Consider the following 25525-nt stretch of genomic DNA (forward strand, 5'->3'; position numbering starts at 1 on the left):
ACATAACCCGACATGTTCATTTCATTTTATTGCACACTTTCTTCTTTTGAAGGTTAAGGAAGCATTGTCATAAATAACTTATAAGAGGGTCTCAATGGGGTTAATTGTCAGCCGTCAAACAGCCTAAGATTTATAACCGTCAAAAAAAGCAGGTATTTATCGTAGCCGACAAAAGGTTTAAAGGTCATTCAAACGTAAATAATTCAGCTTCTTATTCCAGACTTCTGGCTCTTAAATCATAACTGGTAAATCAGTTTCCATGTTCCCAAATATACTCACTTTATGATCTTTCCTACTGAATTTGCGTCTAAACTGACATCACAACTAACATCCGTGTGGAAGTACTTCTGGTTTCAAAATATTAATGATTTACCACATTGATAACGTTTTTTGACCAAAATTAATCCGAAGAACACACTTTGTAATACTAAAAAACACAAAAGTTAATATTAACTTTAACTCATGGAAGAAATTTTCCTTTGATAACCGTCAAAAACCTTAAAATTTAATCATCAAAGCTATCCCCCCATTGAGACCCTCTTATACTCTAAAGTATACTGTAGAAGCTCTAACTTTAGACCTTTTGAAATTGAACAACCGAAGTATGAAATATGACGAGTACCCCCATCACTTTTATCTGGGAGTTGCCCCGAGCGGTCTGGGGCAACGAGAGGCGTCGATGTTTATTGCAAGCTATAAACTAAACGTTAACCTGAAAACTGCGCATATTTTTGGTGTAGATCTTGGAAGATCTTTTTGAGCCGAATTCGAAGGTCTTCGATTTCCTTGTGTGGGAACCATGCTTGTAAGTCCATGGATTCCTCCACTTCTGTAAATGGTTTCTGTTACAAAACAAAAAAGGAAAAAATGCATTGAATCAAAAATAATTGTTTAGCTCACTTATGAAGGGCATAACGTCAAAGGACATTGAACTGATCCCCGACGCAAGAATATACAACACGTGAGTTCCTTTTATCCATTTCATTTCATGACTGTTGCAAATTTGCTTTTTCAACGTTTGTAATCTACGATATTTTAAAACATTTTATTATTTTACGATACTTTATTCTACGATACCCCCCGGGGGAGGGGGGCAGTTAAGGGAAGTAAGAGACCTTTCATCGTACGTGATCCCGATTACAAGTGCATCCCAAATATATCATTCTGAATTTCCACGTTGAGTAGCAAAAAAAAAAAAAAAAATTAGAGAGCCAGCATAAACGAGAAAGTGATTACAGCCGACAGGAAATAGACAATGTGTACAACATTGGCTCCTGGTACAAATAAAGAATTAATTTATATCTAGCTTGTCTGCCTAGTTTTTCATTTCACATACAGAAAGTATTTTTTGTTGCAACTGGCATATAGAATTAGATTGAGAAAAATGTTGGTGCCACACATGTAAACACTGGCAACGTTCACACACTGTTCAAGGTTTCCGGTCCAGAAAGACACCCTGTTCAAGACGCTAAATGGTGAAATTGTATACCCTGTTTAAGACTCAATACACCTTAACCATAACATACCCCTTTAGGCCAAATAAGGGAGTGCCCCCCTCCTCTAGGATTTTCTCAAAACTCAACACCTTAAAAAGAGACGTCACGTTTTATCATGAGTTTGGGTTGTCTGTGATCTCGGGTGATTTCATGGGCTATAGGAAACATGCAGTTCGAGTAAATTAAGTTAATTCCTCTCAAATAAAGTCAAATTAAATTCACAGTGAAGTAATGAGTCTTTTCTCGTCGTTTCTTCTGCTACATTTCTTAAACAAACAGTTCTTTCGGTCTTTCACGAAAGTATACCATCGAAAACGGTGGTGTATGTCTGCGAAAACGGAGGTTTTCGAAAACGCTCTCTGGCAGAGTGGAGGTTTTTGAAAACTTGTGTGGACGGAACGGAGGTTTTCGAAAAACGATTACGTCACTGTCATTGGCATGTCCCAGTTTCACTTGCGCGTAACGAGCATAAACAATCGATCCAACATGGCGGGATATCTGGCATTATTGTCTGGCATTGATGTTATTTGCCCTGATTTCAACCTTGATTGCTTGCTTGGAGCTAAATGCTGCCCCTATTAATTTATGCACATAAATTTTGCGAAAACGGCAGAATCTCCTGCGATCACTCCTTCGTCCAAAGCTGTACACTCGATGACGATTTTGGACTAGACCGGGAAGTACAAGCGCTTGGTGGGACAATTTCGTCAGTGGAATCTTCATCCCTGAAGAATGGCGAGAGAACTTTCGGATGTCTCGGACCTCCTTCCTAAAACTAAGTGAGCTGCTGCGTCCCTTCATTCAAGGTGAGACGACGAAAGACCAATTCAGTGTGAGTAATTCAACTTTATTTGAGATAAATATAATCTTTATATTTAGTCGAAACCCATTTTTCCTGCAGCGTGCCTATGGTTAATGTTTTTAAACATTAAATTAAAAATTGAATTCGATACATTTACCTAATACCATTTAACTTGTAGAGTAGCACCAGCAGTTACTGGCATATTTTGCATGGCTGTTTTATCCAGTTAAGTTTTGGGATTGGTGTAAATTATTTGAGTGCAGAAAACTAAGAACTAATTTTCCTTCCTGTCGTCCTTCCTGATTGAAAGTTTTGAAGTAAATTTACTAAATGCATATGATTGTGATACATGAAGCTACATCTGCCTATGTCACTTAACCCACACAACCCCCCAGCAGTTAAATTTTTTGGAAAATTAGTGTTCAAATTCCCCCCTCTGCGAGCCAAATAGCTGTTCAAATGCCCCCGACCCGGGGGAAATAAGCCATTCTATTTTATATAGTTTTTAAGCAATATACAATATTATATGGAGATCAAAATTGCTCAGTTCTAGAGTTGAGGATGCCGCCAGTGTTTGCGAGTGGTATCTTAAGTTTCACATACACATGGATGAATTTAGGACACCAGGAATGCCTTCAGTTCCTTCAACCAAAGTTTAAATTAACAGCAAATGATTCGCATCCAATGTAATAAAAACTGAGAAAACATTGGAACAAACTTGAAATACGAGCACAACTTGTCAAACATCGTAGACTAAACCCAGATTATTTAAGCTTTTCATATAACTTGTATCTAATGTGCGGCGCGGCATGAAACCACAATCCTTCCCTTTAATATCAGAGAAAATTGACATGTCGACCTCCGTCATGAGTTATCATGCCTATGTGCATGCACCGAGACACTTCACATGACATTGAGGCTACGGTTCAAAATTCCCCACCCCTTATGCACGGAGATCAAATTCCTAGCCCCCAGAGATGCAAAGGTGTCAGTTGCATGGGGTATGCCTGGGGGGGGAGGGGGGGGGGGGTTGTTGAAGCTTTAATTTAACTGGTACATGAATACATTAACAGCTTTATGGCTTGTGTGTTTTGATCAGTGGCTCGCATGCCGCTCTGCCTTGCTTATTGGTAAATGATTTTCTCTGTACAGTACTAAAAGTGACCCCTATAACCAGTTAAGGTTACCCTATACCTTCAGAGGTGTCTCGCGTTTAAGCGATGCCGCGCGTCCAGTTTAAACTGTAGATACCTAAACCCTATATCAAATTAAAGCTTGTAGAGCTGGCTATCGAACTATACCAAGAATTTTGAAATAAATTGAATTTCCGAATTTTTCACAACCTCTAAATGTGAGCGTCCGAATCACCTTTTTAAAGCTACAAGTCAAAACGAATTTTGTTTTTAATTTGCTCCTCAGTTTCCGGACCCAAAGCGCTAAAAAACGTGTCTGCGTTTTGCCATATTCAATCGCATTGAAAAGTTAAAGAGCATTTTGGAAATAGGATGAAAAAAAGGTGGAGTGATCGTACAAAAATCACTCTCGAAGAAAAAATATTTTGAAAGAAAAAATTTGGAGACACGTTTTTGTTGTTTATATGTTAAACTACAGGTAGCTACTGTCCAAATTTGAAGGCAAATGAACAAATTCCTTTCAAGTTTAAGCTTTTTGAAGTGGCTCCTCCAAGTGAAAAAATTGATTCGAGAAAACAGGGCTAAAAATTCGGCGATTCATTTTATTTCAAAATTCTTGGTTTATTTTGATAGCCAGCACTACAGGCTTTAATTTGATATTGGGGTTCAGACGCGCTACATCGTTTGGACGCGAGACACCTCTGAAGGTATAGGGTATCCTTAATACATACATCTCAGATGTTCTAAAAATATTAAATCATTAAATGATCTGTAAATCTTACTGCAGTAAATTTGTAAATTTTACAGTATGTTGTTTTATGATTAGTTACCTCGAGAAATTCTGCTGTATACTGAATGACATAGAGACCACAGTCAAAACTATTTGGCTGTTGGGGGACCTGAAAAACAAGTTCTTTAAGTTACTGATTAATCATTACCAATAGTGGGCCAGGAGTCAAGAGATTTACAAATACCACACACAGTGGAATACAATGTAATGCAATTCAAACTAAATATTGACCTACAGTAAGAGGATTTTCAAGGACACTGCAATAATTGCACAAATTATATAAAATAACAATATCACAATTTATGAAATAAAATTCAGATAATAAATAATATTGAAGAAAATCAAGAATCCAATTTGATTGATATAAATATAATAATTGTATCAACATTTAACATTTTTTCCTCAGTGGCAAGCATTAGCGGTCATCTAAACTGAACATACCCAGAAAACATGAAATCATTGCAGAATAATGTTATGTCTTACCAATGGATGTACAACTCTGGAAGATGAGGCTTCAAGTAATTCCCCTTGCTCACATTCCCATGCTTGTAAAATGAAACTAAAGGGATAGGATGAACATATCACCCTGTTAAGTCATTCATCAACCTTTCATGCTATTAGTATAAGAAAACAGAGGGCTATCAATTATGTGGTGCCACTACGTGCTCATTTCCAAATTTGAACCAAATATTTACACTTGCATAATAAGTAAAATTTTTCTCACTTGATGATTTTTCAGTGATAATGGCAGAACAATGTTTTGTCCTTACTTATTATTCAAGAAATTTGAGCAAACTGATGGTGAAAAAGGAAGCAAAAATCAGCTTTCAATAGATAATTGTACCACTGGCACAAGCCAAACCATAAATGATTATATTATATGCAGTCAGTTTTTCATCCTTCAAATACAGTGTATAATGAATTACATTACACCCTACTTTCCTTTGTCTATCATAACATTCATGAAGTACATTATTTCAGTTTTGTACCAATCTAAACATTAAATCAATAAATTTTATCAGGTCAACTAAATATCAATAATGGTATAATTGGCATTTATTGTCCAAAATGCAGAGTTCCAATTTCCAGTGAAATTAATAAACTGTGTTGATAGCAAAACTATAGTATACACGTTTTTTTCTTTTTTTTTTAAAGCATGATTTATATTGTTACAGGTCATGGTCATTTGACAACTTCTTGTCTACCTTCTAGTTAGAGAAACAGTTTTTTCTCTCTTTGAAGTTATTTTCAGTGGCTGTCTTCTATCAGTTCTGTTCACTGAATCCACCCTGGGATGAGGTTAAGTTTATTGATGAATACCCACATTGGTACACCCTTAGGGTTAAAGAGGCTATTCACATAAGACTTTACCCTGACAACATCAACAGGGATAACAGAATTGGAATTTCAGAAGCCTGGATGCCCACGATCAAACAACACAGCAGCTGATTGGTACCAAGGCGGACCGCCGAGGGAACAATTTCTAGTTTGAATGACAACGATTGAAAACCTTCAATCAACAACAGCCCAAGAGAGGATCAAAACGCAGCGATCAACACAAACCAAGGTGCTACTTATACTGTTACGCAATCAGTCAACACCATCGCCTGATGAAGAACAGCATGAGTGGTTTATTACATTTTCAAGATTGGCCACTAGTTCCCACCAAAGGTGCATGCAGAGCTGCTGATCTGGCATCCGTTAGGTTTCAGAGTGAAATGATTAAGGTAAACCAGAAAGCCAAGGGAGATATGAAGAAGGTAGCATAGTGCACAGAACAGAGCATAACATCTGCTGTCTCAGTGAATGATGCAACATGTCATATTGACAAAACTAACTCGGTCATCAAGGCTGCTAAAGAATGTTGAAGTATCACTACTGAAGAAACGGTCTTAATTTTCCTGTGACAGATCACTGAGGTGAACATCGCAGCCACCAAGTTTGAAGTTTGAGAGAGCTACATGTAGCTAGCTGTAAACCACAAAAGTACTGCACTTGGAACCCTGAATAGCCTGAAAGAGGAGAACTTCATAACGCTCCTCCCAGTGAGGAAAAGTCGTGTTATTAAACTCATCACCTGACAAGCAAATGAAATGGAGGTATTCATAGCCCACCCAAACCACCCTCCCTCCCCCCCCCCCCCCCCCCCCCCCCCACTATCCTCACTCTCCAAGCCCTTTACATTAAGCTCCACATGGATAATAAGTTCACCATTCTGGACTAAAGCAACACTGACGGGTTCTTACAGAATCTCAGTAGTGAACACACATCCATCCATTTCACCTACATTGAGACCAAGAATGACAACCAGTTCATCTTTCTTGACACGTAAGTCTCAAAAGGAACAGAAGGTCACCTCACCACTAGCATCCATAGGCAGCTCATACACACTAGATAGTACTCAATTAGTAAAGCAAGATATTGTAAACTGTCTGTATGACTTGGTGAAGCGTCTCACAACCACACCAGTAGTTATATGTATCTTAAAAGATAAGAAACATTAATTTTGTCATGTGTTTCTAATGATTACCACTCCTCTTTGTGCAGAAGATCATCAGGAGAAAAAGAATAGACCTTTGAGAGTCTGTAGAAGTGTCTAAAGGCACCTTTTATACCACCATGTCCAGGCTGTTTCTGAACCTCTTTGTTGCTGCCAAGAACAACAAGGTATTTGCTCAGTCTTCAGATCCAACACAACACTTACTGGTCACACACCATACACCCAAAAGTCAAAGAAAGTGTTGATACTGTGTATCAAAATGGCATGGACTAAAGGATTTTCTGAACTTGTGGAAAAGCCTACATCTTGGTAACAAGAACTCTATGTAAAAGAGAAGAGGGTGGTGGTGACCATAATGCAAACTATTATGGTGGAGGGGGGAAGGGGCCGCTTATGTTACGTTTTTGCTTTTGTTTGTCTAATACCTAATTAGTATGTCCAGACAAGTCATCTGTGCAACATCTAGTTGTCAAAGTTATTATTTTCTGTTTTCCAGAAATGGAGAACGAACAATCATTGTGTAGCATATTTATAATACATGTAAATGAAAATGGCATAATTTAAATGAAAGGGATACAACTTGTCCTAAGTGAATCTGAGACGACTGTGTCTTATTATGATACAGAAATCACAGTTGCACCCTTTCTTCCTCTCCTGGTGGGCCCCACCATGCTCATCCCTTTTTCTCTTATTGTTCATGCAGTGCCTGGTATGCAAGTTGAGCAAAAACTACCAAAGATTGCATCTAAATCAGAAAGAAAAACTGGAAAAGCATAGTTAAGTGCATCATGTCAACATCATACATAGGCCAGATGAACACACCCTGTCATGGGGGAGACCAGAAAACCACCCATTTAAAAAGGTTTAAGGGGGCCACAACAGACAGTAATTACAATCCATTTCCCATCATAAGTGAACCAGATGCAACACAGTCTGTCATGGGGAGACCAGTTAGGCACCCGTTTAGAAGGGAGCCACAACAGACAGTAATCACAATCTATTGCCCATCATAAGTGGACCAGATGCAACAGTCTGTCATGGGGCGGAGACCAGTTAAGCACCCATTTTATAGGGGGCCACAACAGACAGTAATCACAATCTATTGCCCATCATAAGTGGACCAGATGCAACACAGTCTGTCATGGGGAGACCAGTTAAGCACCCATTTTATAGGGGGCCACAACAGACAGTTATCACAATCTATTGCCCATCATAAGTGGACCAGATGCATCACAGTCTGTCATAGGGAGACCAGTTAAGCACCCATTTAATAGGGGGCCACAACAGACAATAATCACAATCTATTGCCCATCATAAGTGGACCAGATGCAACACAGTCTGTCATGGGGGAGACAAGTTAAGCACCCATTTTATAGGGGGTCACAACAGACAGTAATCACAATCTATTGCCCATCATAAGCGGACCAGATGCAACACAGTCTGTCATGGGGGAGACAAGTTAAGCACCCATTTTATAGGGGGCCACAACAGACAGTAATCACAATCTATTGCCCATCATAAGCGGACCAGATGCAACACAGTCTGTCATGGGGGAGACAAGTTAAGCACCCATTTTATAGGGGGTCACAACAGACAGTAATCACAATCTATTGCCCATCATAAGCGGACCAGATGCAACACAGTCTGTCATGGGGGAGACAAGTTAAGCACCCATTTTATAGGGGGTCACAACAGACAGTTATCACAATCTATTGCCCATCATAAGCGGACCAGATGCAACACAGTCTGTCATGGGGCAGAGATCAGTTAAGCACCCATTTTATAGGGGGCCACAACAGACAGTAATCACAATCTATTGCCCATCATAAGCGGACCAGATGCAACACAGTCTGTCATGGGGAGACCAGTTAAGCACCCATTTAATAGGGGGCCACAGCGGACAGTAATCACAATCTATTGCCCATCATAAGTGGACCAGATGCAACACAGTCTGTCATGGGGAGACCAGTTAAGCACCCATTTAATAGGGGGCCACAACAGACAGTAATCACAATCTATTGCCCATCATAAGTGGACCAGATGCAACACAGTCTGTCATGGGGGAGACCAGTTAAGCACCCATTTTATAGGGGGCCACAACAGACAGTAATCACAATCTATTGCCCATCATAAGTGGACCAGATGCATCACAGTCTGTCATGGGGGAGACCAGTTAAGCACCCATTTTATAGGGGGCCACAACAGACAGTAATCACAATCTATTGCCCATCATAAGTGGACCAGATGCAACACAGTCTGTCATGGGGGAGACCAGTTAAGCACCCATTTTATAGGGGGCCACAACAGACAGTAATCACAATCTATTGCCCATCATAAGTGGACCAGATGCAACACAGTCTGTCATGGGGGAGACCAGTTAAGCACCCATTTTATAGGGGGCCACAACAGACAGTAATCACAATCTATTGCCCATCATAAGTGGACCAGATGCAACACAGTCTGTCATGGGGAGACCAGTTAAGCACCCATTTTATAGGGGGCCACAACAGACAGTAATCACAATCTATTGCCCATCATAAGTGGACCAGATGCAACACAGTCTGTCATGGGGGAGACCAGTTAAGCACCCATTTAATAGGGGGCCACAACAGAGAGTAATCACAATCTATTGCCCATCAGACATGGACCATATGCAACACAGTCTGTCGTGGGGAAGACCAGTTAAGCACCCATTTTATAGGGGGCCACAACAGACAGTAATCACAATCTATTGCCCATCATAAGTGGAACTGCGCCCATTTTATGGGGGGCCACAACAGACAGTAATCACAATCTATTGCCCATCATAAGTGGAACTGTATTTGCCAAAGGGAAATTAATTACTATCACAGCTTTTGATGCATTGCTTACCTCCTTTCACAACTTCTGCACTTTCAGTGTCCTTGTTGTCGTCAGTTTCTGAAATTAAAAAAAGTTAGAAGTATGATATAGTAACCAAATCTGACTTATTCTAATTATTGTTCCTTATTTTATTTATTTATTTATTTATTTATTTATTTTAAATAATTTATTTCATCTGTTTTACTTCGCCCAGAACACACACAGGCTGGGAGACCACTACAGCATGAGCCAGTTACAGTGGACACCTTAAACTTATAAAAATAATCAAAACAATATAAAGCCATGCAAAAAAGAAAAGAAAAAGGCTAAATGCATAGACTAGAAACAGCATGAAGGCTGACGTTAAAGTCCTCTGGTGGTATTGCATCTAGGAGAAGTTGTCCTCCTTTAATAGATAGGTAGTAAGGTTGTAAGTCATATTTTATCAGAGCACCCCCTAGATACATCCAAATCCTTATCAGTAGTTGATGGTCTTGTCTTTTGGATTCATTGGGTGGCCAGATAAACAATGACATTTTTGTTAATAAGAAAAATGAGAATGCTTACTGAATTTGGGCATATGCATGTAACGTGAGGAGTAAAGAGCGAAACTCCGTTTAACACTGAATTGACTTTTCATATTAAGATAGTCAATATATAAAAGCTGTGGGAAAGATTTTTACTCACTAATTGTTGTTGATTTTGTGGTCATCCTCTTTAAGGCAAAGGGAACACCTGTGAAGTAACAAACATAATTATTTCTCAGAAAACAGTCAATACATAATTTATTTCCATTTATTTTACAGAGCTGAGCTGCGAGTCCTTCAATAAGGACTTCAGTGAATTTAATGCTTATTTGCTGTATTTTCCTCTCCCAAGCCTAATTTAATCAGCAGGGCCCTGTTTTTCAAAGCCCGATTAAGCTAATCCTGGATTAACGTGAGCTTTGATGTGAGTTTAATTAAAATCAATAAAGATTCTCCCAAAAGATTTTTGCCCCTCAGTTTTGCCTTAGACTTTCTTTAACCTTCAGCTTGAAATTTGCCTTTAAACCATTTTTAAGCGAGCGAGATGAAACCTCGATTAACTTTTAATCGTGGAATAGCGTTAATCGCTTTCGAATAACCGGGCCCAAAGCTCTACAATCAGTTTTACAAATTTTACTTCCCCCCATTTTTGTAACTACACAGAGGTAGTGGCCAACACGAAAGCCTTGCTCCTTTGGCCACTACCCACTTTTCCCCTAGAATGTTAAATCACTTAGATATAATGCTCTGAATGTTTATTTTCTTACCATAAAAATATATTGTATTTCAGTCGAATAAGTGTGAATAAAATTGAATTGAATTGCTGTCATATTCTCTGAGTTCCTCCATTCATAAATGTTAAAAACTTGGACGAAGTTTTAGGGAGTTCTCGTTGCAAAAATTCAAAGATAAGAATTCATAAACTTTAGTTTTCATTTATATCTTGGTGTAGAATTATTTACTAGCCATAACACAAAGAGAAAAAACATACAGCTGTACTTATAATTATTTAATTATCGAGCAGAAATCTTGCGAGAACGTTTCGAATACAGCGCCGTCATGCCTTCTTTTGCGCGTTTTGCAAAGCCAACCAATGTTTAGCAGCATAATTTTGTGTGTGCAGAAAAGTTATGTGTCGTATTCTCTGACTTTCCATTCAGAAATTTGTACGAATTTTTAGAGTTCTCGTTGGAAAAATTCGAAGATGAAAGGTCAAACTTTAAAAAGTCACAACTTATACGATGATCTGGAACTGTGTTCCCCTTCAATAACACAGAAAGAAAAAACATTTATCGAGCAGAAATCTTTCGAGAACGTTCGACGACGGCGCCTTCATGACTTCTTTTGCGCGTTTTACAAAGCTAACCAATGTTTAACTGGATAAATTTTTTGTGTAGAAATTTTTGTTGTCATATTCTCTGAGTTCTTCCATTCAGAAATGTTTAAAAATTGTGCGAATTTTTTTAGGGAGTTCTCGTTGCAAAAACTCGGGGATAAAAAGTCAAACTTTATTTTTAATTTAACTTATACGATGGTTTGGAATTATTTACTACCTATCACACAGAGAGAAATAGAAAAAGTATTTATCGAGCAAAAATTTTGCGAGAGCGTTTGAAGACGACGCCTTCATGCCTTCTTCGGTCCTTCCAAAAGATTGTGCGAATTTTTATAGAGTTCTCGTTGCAAAAATTCGAAGACAAAAAGTGATAAACTTTCAATTTATACAATGGTCTGGAATTATTTACTACCTATAACGCAGAGAGAAAAAGATACTTATTTATCGAGCAGAAATCTCGGGAGAGCTTTCGAAGAAAAGACGGCGCGCCTTCCTTCTGGTCAAATCGTCTTCGGTCCTTCCACGAAACGAAAATTATGCGCGTTTTGCAAAGCCAACCAGTGTTTAGCTGATTACATTTATTTTGTAGAAATGTTTGTTGTCATATTCTTTGAGTTCCTCCATTCAGAAATTTTTAAAAACTGTACGAATTTTAGGGAATTTTTCAGTAACTATGCTCACAAATTTTACATCGTTTTACGAGAAGAAAATAATAAGATTGCCGAAGAGTGTAAGCTTATGTAAAGACTCGCAGAATTCCCATTTGAATCAGTTTTAACACAGCGGCCATTGTAGCACCAGAAGTTTGGAAATGCTCTCCGTTTTACTATAGAAAAATATCAGACTTACCTCTTAATGACGGCCAAATCCCAAACCAGGGCGGAGTACCAGAGCTGAACTTGAACATGAAAAGCAAGCTGACGTCAGCGTGCAACCCACGGGACAGTGGATGGTGCGTTTCAGCCAATCAGAGGGCGCGCCGTACTATAAACTGTGATGTGATTGGTGACAAAAATGAGCCTGCGTTTCTTATTTCGCGGGTTTCGTTTGCCATCGAGGTATTTGATTCCTGAAAATGTCGGAAAGTGTTGATTCTATTACTATTGAAATAAGAGAAAAGGAAAACGCTCTACCAGGAAATTGCATCCGAGCTGTGGGAATGTGCTTCTACAGGCCTTCAAAAGATTTGAACACTGGGCAAAGATACACGCTGCATCACAATCCCTGTAATCCGAAAGATGGTTTTTGTATTGAGCTTAAAGAACACCATCGCGTTAGGGCAACACTGAATAAAAACATTTCTCAGCTCCTTGCTCCTTATCTGGATAGCAACACCATTGCGGAACCTACTTGGTAAGTTAAATTTTGGTTTTGAACAATATTCAAGCTGACGGGCCTTGCTACAGCTGTGGCTACACAGCGAAACAAAGTTACTGCGTGCAAACAGCTAGAACATCTCGCTGACAGGCGCTGACAGCTGTTCGAAAGCAAAAGTTGCCCATTTTAGCATTGCAGTAGCATTTTTTTGGACGCAAATTTTCAGCTGAATTTTGCATATCGGACGCCAAAAAATGTTTTTTTAATCCAGCTGAAAACATTTTAGACCCCGACGCAAAATTTATTTTTCGCGTGCGGCTAACCGGGAAAACATTGCAAATTACTAACATACTTCCTTTTCTCCAAAGCCTTGTGCTGGACGATGCCGTAAGTAGTTGCGGGGATAATGGCAGGCCTGCCAGAGCACATAAAGTGGCGATAAGATTTGTTGTGGAAGAGCCGGAAAAATTGCAGAAACTACAAGAAGTCCTGATGCCATACGACGTTTACACAATCATTTCATAAATTTTATTTATTTCACCATATGGAACTTGGTTTCTTCAATTAAAAAACAAACACTGAGCCGCCTTTGCTTTCATTGTTTGGCTAGGTTTACCTAGCCTTGACATCAGTTATAATATGTTAATAAAAAGGTATTCTATGAATTCTTGAGTGTTTCTACTGGAAAAATTGATTCTAACCCCCAACCCTCATTCTCATTTCCGAACATCAAACACACCCAACTCCCCTGAAGTAACCCCCTTCAGTAAAAATCGTGACATACGATCCTTTTTCCGACGTCCTCCCAGAATACCATGGAATGTCCGCATCTTATGTAAGACGCGACCTCGTTCGCATAAATGGCTTAGCGACTTAGGTCTTCTTTACACGACCCCGGTTTGTTTTCTAACCCGGGTTCCTTTACCGCCGGCCCAAAATTACGTTTACGCCAGCCTGTGTTGCCAAGTACACGGTTCGGGGAGGATCAATCCATCTGGTCAGCCGACTCGCACGTTCAAAGGTCTGGAAAAGAAAATGCCATTTCGCTCAGATTCTTCATCAGCACCAATAATTCAAAAGTAATAGGAGAAGAACCACCTGAAAAGGCTAATCAGAATGGCGAAAAGATGGCTGCGCCCGGTTAAGCGGTTAAGGGGGGGGGGGGGGGGGGGGGGGAGAAGGCCGCTTTATAGGGGTTCAACTGTAATAGTTACTGACACGAAATTCATAGGAAATGCATTTTAATATCACTACTGTATTGCGATCGACTATAAAAAACTTGCATCACTTTCTCAACCAATCAGCTGAAGCTACAACCAATCGTGACTTGCTGGCTGACTCACATATATTTGCATCGAATTTGATTGGTTCATTGTGTTGTTTGCGTCTATCACAGCGGACGCAAACAACACAATAAACCGATGTTAGGGCGTCGGCCTGAGCTAGCTCAGCTCCCACAGTCCAAGCCAGCTGGGCGCATTGAGCTTTCTCCCAGCCAAGTCTTAGCCAGTTTCTACCAGCTAGGTAATTTAAATAAGTTTCTCCCAGCCAGACGGGTTGAAATAATGTTTCTCCCAGCCAGACGAGTTGAAATATTGTTTCTTCCAGCCAGCAGAGAGGTGCATGAAGAACAGCTTTTTTGTGGAACAGCTCCGTTTTGTCCTCCTGAACTCAGCGTCGAAAAAACGGGACGAAAGGTACTAGGAACTTGATTGCACTTGATCGGTCTTTTGACGCTCGTTCGTAAGTCTTGTAAACTTATTCAACGCTGTCAAATTGTATTTCTCAGCGCCTTTCAACCATGATAAAAGTATATGCAAAGCCGTTTGTATCTTTGACTTCGCTTTCGAAGCGTTTGAGAGGTTTGGTCAGAATCTTCCTCACATTTGACCTGACCTTTGATAGATGTTAAAAGTGTGGTAAAGCCACCACAACTGTAAACATTTTTTGAAGTACTTCCAAGGTGAGCGGAATCAAGGTTAGAATCATATTTGACCTCATCCTTGAGAAGAATCAATTGAATAACAACCCATGCTACGTCTCCACTTAAAAGCGTTAATAAGAACCATTTTAAATTACTGTTCTGTGGTGTGGCATTTCTAGAGCAAACATTGCTCTAACAAATTGCACTCGTTTTATTTTTATAATAACGTCGAGGCCGAGATACAGTAAACTCAATAAGACCATTTCCCAGGCTGAGAGTCAGTACTAGTTTTAAAAGAACAATGTGGGAGCAGGGATGGCACAGTGGTGAGAGCTCTTGCCTCCCACCAATGTGGCCCGAGTTCGATTCCCGGACTCGACGTCATGTGGGTCGAGTTTGTTGTTGGTTCTCGTCCTGCTCCGAGAGGTTTTTCTCCGGGTTCTCCGGTTTTCCTCCTTCCGCAAAAACCAACATTTCCAAATTCCAATTCGATCTGGAATCTAAGGACCACAGGTTTGTCAGTCGTCAGACTGTTAAGTGTCACCCTCGTTAAACAAATTTGATTTATTTTATTTATTTAACTTTTTTTTTTTTTTTGAACAAAATGTTTTTTAAAATGAACAGTAAAAATACGGATAAAATAACAGAAGTAAAACTTCATTTTACACAGTCCAATTAACCTAAATGATAGGTGTCTTGGTCCCGGGTAGCCTTCCACGCAAGCGTTTCTAGGGGTCTCGTATTACCTCCAATACGAGACGAGTCCCCTAAAAACGCCTGCGTGGGAGGCTAGGTCCCGTGGTCTTCGACACGTCCTCACAGATTTATTTTAATACTATAACAGGTAACTTAAGAACATCGTAAGAACTTTTCAAGGTCAAATTACCAAAAACATATAGATCATAATATTAAAATAAATAAGAACGTTCTGCCTCAACTCCTAAATTAGGCGTTATTATATAAAAATAGAGTGCAGACTTGGTGAATAAGCCGTATATCACGGTCTTATACTAACCGTTTTCAGTTAATTTTCTTCAGTTTAACAAATACCCGGAATCCTTGAAAGATATGTTTAGTTTGCGCTCCAGTAAGATATTTTATCTCTTCCTAAAGTAGCTATTCAGCAGCTAAATGCTGGAACGCACTTCCTGTCACTTAGGCTTGTTCCAAACGTCGTGCTACGGCCGTGCCGAACTTAAATCAATTTGACACGGCAGTGGTTTCAAACGTCGAATTTAATTCAGTCGCGCCGAATTCTAAAATACAGAAATGCGTAAAACGAGCAAATTAACATAAAATACATTAAAATAATTTATGTGTGCACGACGGCCATGTTGGAGGACCGAAACAATACAATGATTTTCCTTTGGGAAATATATTCTATTTTTATGCAAATATCTTCTACTGTTTTAGTCCTCCAACATGGCCGCCGTGCACACACTCTATAACACGCCCGGTTTGAAACCAAGTAGCGCTACTGGCGTGCGGCACGACAGGGCCTACCGTGCTAAATAGTTGTGCCGAACTTAATCCTGCCTACCGAACTAATTGGTTTCAAACGTCGCGCTACTGCCGTGTTCAAGTCGAATTAAATTCTTGAATTTAGTTGGGCACGACAGTAGCGCGACGTTTGGAACAGGCCTAACAGAACCCCCTCAAATTCCAATAACTGATTCTGTCCTAAAATGTACTGTATAAACATTATCTAGAAAGATTTGTGACTCTTTGTCGTAAGAAATCTTGATAATGTTAATATTAAAGGACCTTATAAACGGTTTCAACATTTTCTTTAACATGCGTTCAATACTGTTGTTTAACCAAATGTCGGGAGCGTTTGAACCGGGTCGTTCAACATTGTTGAAAACGTAAAAAATATTGAAAGCTTGTTGAAAATGTTTCGAATCAAATTTAAATTGGTGTAAGCTTTCATTCAACATCGATGCTACATTTTCTTGGTTCTTGAAAATGTTGAATGGCGTTGAAACAGCTTGAACGCTCCGTTCATCCAACGATGTTGGGCAAATGTTGAAATCGCCGGTTTAAACGGACCTATCGGTGCTACTGCATAAATTCAGGGTAAATAAATACCTCTTACTAACCGAGTTCAAGGTCCGTACTGTAAGTAATCGACCGAGTTTTTTTCCCATTGATTTATAAACCAACGGGAAAAACGAGGATCAAATACTTAGTCAAATATTTGACAAAATATATCTTTTCTTATATGAGATTGCCCTTATAGAGAACCGGGAGGAAACTGAAATTCTATCCCTGAGCAAGTGTAAACTACAAGTTTTTCGGCATATTTTCAAGATACAAAGAGTAAAGGTAATTTATTATAACGGGTCTTTCGTTGGCTCTTTTTCCAACACGGTTCAATGTAAAATCAGGCGTCTTACTCAGCGATTTTGCAACAATCTTGATATTACACGTTTGTTGGTTTTACCTCCCTATAAATTAAGGAATTTGTTCAGTGCGAAAGAGAGTACACCCAAGTTACTGCGATTACTGATTTAGAGGTTGGACCCTTGTATGCGTATGCATATAAGCCAAGTAAAATTAGCTGGGGCTTGAATTATGCCTTCTCTGCTGCTTTGTTAGTACAGTCTTTTATCTGGAAAAGAAAAGAGTTTATGCTGGTTAGGTATAGCAATACTATACAGCCCTCTCAAAATGTTGTGCTGTGGGGTCTTGAGTACAGTTAATGTGAAACTGAAGTGAGAAATCGTCATCTGTGGGGCGTCGGAAAAATGTTGACTGCCAATACAATTTGAGAGCGCTAGTTATGAGTTGTTAATACCAAGATACTTAGACAAGAGAAAATGAAGCAAAACTGACTGACAATGTGATATTGTAATTCAAAACTAAATGAGCATGACTGGTTAATCTAACTGAATTGTAATCATTCAATGAAAATGAAAGGTACATGTTTTGTTGCTTATTCTGACCCTACTGCAACTGTCCTTGTGTATCTGTCTTGGTCGCATATCGTTAAAATACAGTAAAACCTCTACGAAGAACCCCCTCTAATAAGCCCCTTATTTGTACATGTAGGTAAAATTAAAGAAGCACTTCAAAATAAGGTGTACCAATTTTCAAAAAAAGCCCCCTCCCCCCCCCCCCCCCCCCAACACACACACACACACACACCCTGTTTTTGAGTCCTGAAATTAAATACCCCCCCCCCCCCCCCCCTGGGTGGGGCCTAATAGAGCTGTTACTGGATGTACATGTAGCTCCAGAGTAGTGATAAATACAGTCCAAATTTGATTATCTAGATTATTCAATTCTATTGGCTCCCAATTTTGTCATGAATGTTACAGTAGGTTGCCACAATCATAGACCATAGTCTTAATTTTGAAAAACTACTGTTAAGGACGATGTCTACTTTTGTTACTGCACATAATTATGTTCTGCACATCTTGAGATACTGAACTTGGCAAGTACAGCTGTACTCTTGATAATTATCCAAAAATAAATTTGGTTGGTAACCATGCATTTTTCAGACATAATAAAGCTTCAATTTTGAAAAAAATCCACACATTGCTTCATGTATTTTACTGTTTTTTAGAATAATTGTTGCTTACCGGTAATATCTCTGACAAATGCGTGGTTGCCAACCAATTATTCTTTTTTGATTTCAGTAGCCCTTGCTGAGAATAGAGAGCTGCTTTCTCGAATACAGTCATAAACCACACAAAAATACTTCGGTATTAGTAGGCACCGTCCTTAAACATCCAAAGCTGAAATTAAAAGGCACTTGTTAAAGGCTGGCCGTCAGAAATATTGACCCAGTTGAAGTAATGCACCTCAAAGAATGACGGACGTACTCTGCTACATGTACATGTACGTTCTATTTTATTCTTTCAAACAAACTAACTTGCTTCAACATTTTAGCCATTCGGCTGTATCATGTAATAAATAAACACTTGTGGAGACATTTGTAGCAAGATCAACTCTTTCCGAACATTTTTTCATAGATTATTTTGTGTAGGTTTCCACCAAAAAGGTGATTCAATGTTGCTTACATAATCTTTCTTTCACTTGTTGGACCCTTAATGTTACATATTTAGGTATCCTTTAATATTCTCAAACTCATTAATAATTCATCAAGAGAAAACAAAGAAAATCACTACGGTGACAGTGGTTTAGACATGTGATTCCAATTACCATAAAATTTTGTCAACTTTGGCCTTGAATTTCTCCAAGAATTATTGATCATTTGAGAAGCCATATCAAACACTCGAAAGTGTGTTTCATCAGATATCCAAACACGTCGAAGTCAGTTAAAAAAAAAAAAAAAAACTCGGCTACGCCTCGTTTATTCAACCTACTTCTCATTGTTTGGATATCTGATGAAACACACCTTCTCGTGTTTGATATATTACTTCAAACACTCAATTACATGTATTCCTGGCCTGAACTATTCCTCCAAGACCAGATGAGTTCGGACAATCCAGGTTCAACTATAATAAAAACTGTAAAACAAAGATTTTCTTACAAAATATTAATAACAAAATATAAATAAGGAAATATAATAACAAAAAGAAAAAAAAAACATAACAACATGTAATAACAACAACAGTAGTAACCTGTAGTTACAATTTAAAACACTTGGAGTCCTTCTTAAACAAGGGCACCTTTTATTAGTGAAAGAAAATAATTGAGTTTCTCCTGGTAATAAAGGGCATGACTAGCAAAGCAACAAAAATTACATATTTTGTGCATTCTTAGACCTCTGTTACTGAATCTCAGTTACATGCTGATGCCAACCATCAACCTTAAGTGATAAGTAATAATAATTTTTACACTTGTTTTCAGAAAAAAAATTACTGTGTGATGTTGAGATTCATCTTGAAAATACAGTATGTGCAATATGGGTACCATTATGAATCTGCCAATTATTTACCTTGCAATCCACCCAACCAACTTTACATGGAAAAAGCGCAGACTGTTTAGCTTGTAATTACTTTAGAGAAGAAACGGAAGATTTCTTACCTCCTTGGATGCAATTTTTTTGTTGTAGCAATGTCACTGATTTCTAAAAATATATTTGACCTTGGCACTTAAGTTTAATAAGTTTGACATGATTTTATACGCCTTATTCATGGAAATAGAGTTGCAAACAGGCATTTTATAAACTGAATGACTTTCCAGGAGGATTGCCTCCGTTTGTTCCTATTGTCGAAGCCAATTGGATTAAAATGTTCTGTAAGAGTAAGCTGCAGGTTCATAAACACTCGAATTAAGAAAATCATAATAATTATTATTGCTATACTGTTAAAGGTTAGATGTCATTAAATGCCATGACAGTGCCATGGATTGGATCAGTGTTATTCTGAAAGTGATAATAAGCTACATGTATCACCTCCAGAACGTCCTTAATTTCCGGGCTCTTCATCTGTACTTCTACATGTATACAGTCATTTCAACTAACGTTGTCGGTTCAAAGCATGAAGCTAAAAGACAAGACCGAAAGTTTACGTGGGATTATCATGAATAAATTCATCAAAATCAGTCATGCCTGGAGAAAACAATAGGTTGTAATTAGCAGTACAATGACCTGCACGTGCAGGGATGATTTTGATGAAATTATTCATAAAAAATAACCCCACAAAACATTGCGGTCTTGTCTTTTAGCTTTATTTTGATCTGACAACGTTAATTGAAATAGCTGTATGGACTATGAAGGACCCTTAAGATTACTGTTTATCATTCTTATAGAGTATTATGTTATGGACTACAACTATGCAATGTTGACAGATTTAATAGTCAAGTTCTGAGTTCCGTTGAACCTCATTATGAAAGCGAGGCTAGGTCCAAAAAGTTTCTTACAAAAATTATTTTTGTTTGCATACTGTACATAATTATAAGAATGAAAACTACTTTTCCTACACATAATAAAAACTGTATTCATAAAGGCTTGCTCTCAAAATTAGGTTCAAAGCAACTCAGAAATGGCCTATTGTTTGAGTGTTCCAGCCGCATCTCCCAGAGGAGTTTAGAAATGCGAACCAAGCCCTTGACTTTCACTCGATGAGACTTTTACACAAAGCACTAAAGACAATTCAAGCACTTTGTGGGCTTAATATCTTTTGCTAGGCATAAAGATATTAAAATATAATGGAGCAAGAGAAATCAATAGGCCCCGATAGTTGCCTAATCTGATTTTCTTTGAATAAATTATACAAAGATTTTCAGGCTGAAGCAGGAATATTCTGATAAACCAATAAGACTGCAAGACTGAGCAATAAGAAATCACATCATAAGAAGCGTTTCACAACAATAACAAGTGCACATGAGGCCTTCTGGCTGAAGGCCTTAAGAAATGTTTTTATCATGTTAAATTGTTGCTATGGTAACCTATGAAGTGGAAAAAAACTACAATTTATTCACCAATTATTAAATAAGGCATTTGTTTGATACAATATACCATTATGTATATCGATAAAGAGCATTGATACATCGAATTATAAGTGCTGGAAAGTATTGAAAAGTACTGGTACCAGGCACCTTACATGTAAATCCTACTGTAGAGAATTTTGGATTTGAAGCACAAATCATTCACTGATGCCCATTTGTGATACGAGCTAAGCATTATTGACTCAAAACACTAGTTACAATGTAGAAGTTTTGCAACATCCTTTCAATTATTCCTTTCTTACATGTAGCTAAGGATTTAAGCATAATTAAAGAGGCTAGTGTAGCAACAAGCTATACAATATTCTTAAAACCGTCCCTGCTTATTGATGTTTTCCATTGCTTGATTTGCCTGATTTTTTTGCATGTGGACTTACATGTAGTTTCTTCCAGCAAACGTTGACGTGATGTGTCATCTGCTGGTTTACACTTTCAATTTTGGAACACAAGTGGGAAATTTGTAATAACCATGATGCTTCATACAAAGGACAGAAGAGCTAAAAAATGCTTTCAACTTTTAAGGATACAGTATTTTTTAGATGATGTGGATTGGAAGTGCACACTACAGAGACAATAAGGACATGCGCTGATCCCCTCTTGTTGTTTTCTTGCCAATTGCTGAAATCGAGCACTTTTGCTTCAAAAAGTGAAATTACTCAGACAAAGATAATACAAATGCAGGTGGATTAATTTCACCAGTTTTCATCTGCATCAGATCTACACTTCCACCTTTTCACATCCACATGTATCTGATGAATTCACAGAATATATTGACCTTCAACAACAGCATCCTATCGCAAAAAGTGTAATAAAATTATATTTATTGTGTCAGACTTAAAATTAAATGAGTCTGTAAGCCTATACATGTACATTGTTTATCACAAATAAGACTTTGTATGGGATTTTGTGAATTTCGTGGTGTGACAGTGGGAAACGGCTCCAGACAGACATATATACGACCATGTATTTTAAACTAAACGTATTATATAAAGGAGTTGTACAGGCCTGCAAATGATCCCTTGACCGGAAATGATCCTCGGACAGGAAATGATCCCCAGACTGGACCGCAAATGATTTCCCCGATAGCCTCACCATGAATATAGAATGGAATGAACTCAAATTTGGACAGTGGATTTCAACTTTAAACACTTCATTTTTTTCTTAATAACACCAGTTGTTATATTTTAACTATCTGCATGCAAATTTCACAACTTTAAAAATTACAATATAACAGCACAGTACAACAGAACAATTTAAGGCTGGTTTCCATATGATCGCAGATCGCAGATCGCAGATCGCAATAAGGACTGCGATCGTCTGCGATCATATGGAAACCAGCCTTTAGATAGAACATGGTTCTATCTTCTGCGATCGCGATCGCAGGATCGCAGACGATCGCAGAAGTAGTTTCCATATGATCACAGACAATCGCAGACCTTATTGCGATCTGCGATCCGCGATCATATGGAAACCAGCCTTTACCTATAAACTGTAACATAAACAAAGAAACAATACAATGATTGCTTCACTCAGTCGCAGGAGTGCTCGATGCAAAAACATGCAGAGCGAAATATAAATTTAAGATAGAAAAAGTAACACAGTTACTCGAGTTTCACGCACTAAGCGATCATCAGACTGTACCGTTGGAGTTTCTAGAGTTATTATTTAAGGAGGGCGGTTTGAGCGATCTTGCTTCTGATTGGCTGCGTAGAATTTATTTTCATGCCTGCATTTTGTAATTAAGGGCCTGTTCGCACTACGCGAAATTTTGTTTGATTTGCCAAAAAATCTGTCAACGCGAAGCCATTTCTAGTGCGAACGATTTTTTGCACGCACCAATATTTTTGCAAGGGCAACGAAACTTCAAAGATTCCGTCGACTAGCTTTGGAGGCTGTAAAAATTTTGTCAGGCGAGAAAATCCTTTGTTCCTTGACATCCATCCGTCATTGGGTCATCAAATTTCGCAACATATGGATTACGAAGCGAACGTGACCGTAAGACTTCCCGCCATTTTAATTGAGCTAGATGGATCCTCACACAAGTAACATGGATCCATGGTACTTCAACGATTATGGCTCGCAGTGCTACCAAGATCAAGATCAGGGTAGTGAAAGTTGTTACGATTCCCAAATCGCTACGCAACAGCAGTACTTCTTACAGTTTCCATCGCGGCAAACTCGAGCGGATTCACAACATAACATGGTAAATTGATTGACATCTGTTACTAAAAAAATTCGCATCTTCATGTGCGAACAGGATTACGAAAACAAAAAATTGGTGATTACAAAATTTTCATTTTTTTTTGCAAGCGCTAAACTCAAATTTTCATCTTAGTGCGAACAGGGCCTAACTCAGATCGTTTATTGAGGAGGGTAGATTTGTCAGCAGATAGGATGCAGAGCTTCTCAGATAAGCACAAATTGCAGCGCGAGGGATGTCCGTGATATGGATTTGCTTGTTTGATAATGGACCATTTGATCGTGTAACCGGTGCCATTATCCTTCTGGTCCCAGATGTATTTGGAGAGAACAGTGTCATGTGAATGTTTGCGGTGGTTGAAGGAAAGCTTGTGGTTGTTATATCGCGTTTTGAAAGTATGCTCCGTCATTCCTATGTAAATCTTATTATCGCCGGATGTGGTGGTGACGTCTGCCCTGTAAACAATACCGCTTGCAAGACACGCGCCATCGAGAGGGCAAAGGTCTTTCTTCCTGCAGTTGCATTTGTCAGGCTCATTGTTGTTGCTCCTCAGTATCTTTGCGTTGTGGCGCTTGATGATGTTTGCCATGTTACTCGTGCAGCTATAGCTGGCTTTCACATTGTTCCTGTTGAACAGCTTGTGGAGGATGTGTGCTTTAGGGAGGGATCTTAATCTTAAGCATAACATTTTAGCCGTGGTCGTCCAATATGTTATCATGTAATATGTTGATTTTGTCTTTTCTTTTTGTTTTGCCGTTGATTGGACTCCCAGTCTTTCTTTAATTTTTTTTTACAAAACACACAAAGTCGTCGGCATAGAACTACAGAAGACCATAATGTCCCCCTCACAGACGCCTTGGGAATAGCTGTTAATTTTTTCCGCACTTTAGCAAATTTGATCTTCAGTAATTCGCCCTTCTCCATACTTCAATTTAATTTTTTTAGTACATCTGTTGTTTTTGCATCTATTTGTTGAAGGCTATGGAAGTTGCTTTGATGGGCTTCATGGCCAACCAAAGAAATGCTGTCGAAATCAGCTTCTTCTTGACTACAGTATGTTTACTCCGGTAGATTATAGATAAGCCTTCAAGCTAGACACTGCACCGCGGCGACTGGAATATCAAAAAATGTTTCCCAGCAGACCTAATAAGGCAACATAATCACCTCACTTGCAGGTAATGGACATCTGTCAAAGGTATGTCTCCCACCCACTAGGATTCACAAATTCTCTAAAGTGATTGCGTCCGGGATGGGAGTGGCTGGGTAATACTTCAGGGAGAACTCACTACATCAGTGCAAAACTGTGGTACTCTCTGAGGAGGCTTTCCCATTCGACTAAGTTGGTCTGTTCCAGTTAAGTATTTTTGGGTTGCACTGTCAAAACTTGTTTCCTATTGTTCTTCCTATTTGAAAAAATGACGAATTTCATACTGATTAGTGCACATTTTAGGCATTGTAATGGTATAAGTAAATTATATACACAGGCATGTATGTTCCAGTTATAAGTAAAATTGTTCTGTTGCACTGAGCTGCTACATTATAATTTTTAAAGTTGTGAAATTTGCATGCAGCTAGTTTAATATAACGACTGGTGTTATGAAGAAAAAAAATAAATGCAGTTAAATGCAATTTAACTAAAAATTTAATTTAACAATTTAAAAGAAAAGCTGACATTCATTGGGCGGTCAGCGGCTTTTGGTAGGTGGCGCAAGCGCAGATCACCGCATTGTGGTGGCATATTTAAAGCGTGGTGGTGCATAGCGGACTTTTGTGGAGTTTCTTGTTGGATCATCTCGGTTTTTCTGCCCCTCCCTCCCTCTCCCCATGTTACCCCTTTTCCAGTGCTTACGCAGTGTGACGGGTGTCCAGATGACTCGGTGTGGGAGATCATAGCTGGGTCTTGGGGATTGCCGACCATGGGAGCGTATTACTGTCTAGGGGCCGGATGGACACAACGAAGGCCCCTGGGACTTCCCGGGCACCCTTCTTCCACTCAGCTTAATGCAGTTGTTTAAGTGTATAAAGTTGAAATCCATTTTCCAAATTTGAGTCTATTCCATTCTAAATTTATGGTATGGTGCTTGGAATCATTTGCAGTCCGATCTGGGGATCATTTCCAGTCCAGGATCATTTCCGGTCTGGAGATCATTTTCGGGCCTGCACAGAGTAAACAGTACCAGTCAAATAAAAACCGATGGTAGCAAAAGTGATCGATTAATATTGGAAATCGATGAAATTGGTA

General features: G+C 38.8%; 2 protein-coding genes and 1 long non-coding RNA gene across 4 annotated transcripts in view; 1 reads left to right on the forward strand and 2 right to left on the reverse strand.

Annotated features, from left to right (window-relative positions):
• The window catches only part of LOC146463384 (uncharacterized), a 432669-nt gene that overhangs the window by 251696 nt on the left and 155448 nt on the right, over window positions 1–25525 (reverse strand). The gene's annotated exons all lie outside the window — the stretch shown is intronic.
• On the reverse strand, window positions 31–12500 carry LOC146463393 (uncharacterized). Its single transcript, XM_085084489.1, has 6 exons — window positions 12275–12500; window positions 10250–10297; window positions 9593–9640; window positions 4705–4780; window positions 4262–4330; window positions 31–842 (listed from the first exon to the last, which is right to left on the reverse strand). Exons 1-6 carry the CDS (start codon window positions 12330–12332, stop codon window positions 701–703), a joined length of 441 nt encoding a protein of 146 aa, XP_084940615.1. The 5' UTR covers window positions 12333–12500; the 3' UTR covers window positions 31–700.
• LOC146463394 (uncharacterized) lies at window positions 1450–10426 on the forward strand. Of its 2 annotated transcripts, none has more exons than XR_014856924.1 (3): window positions 1450–2328; window positions 6769–6888; window positions 9777–10426. It is a non-coding gene; the product is annotated as an uncharacterized LOC146463394 (long non-coding RNA). The 2 variants fall into 2 exon arrangements; XR_014856923.1 differs by having other exon boundaries at window positions 1477–2302; window positions 9777–10423.

Source organism: Pavona decussata, unplaced genomic scaffold (genome assembly GCF_977016875.1).
Source record: "Pavona decussata unplaced genomic scaffold, jaPavDecu1.1 SCAFFOLD_178, whole genome shotgun sequence".
NCBI classification, from domain to species: Eukaryota; Metazoa; Cnidaria; class Anthozoa; order Scleractinia; family Agariciidae; genus Pavona; species Pavona decussata.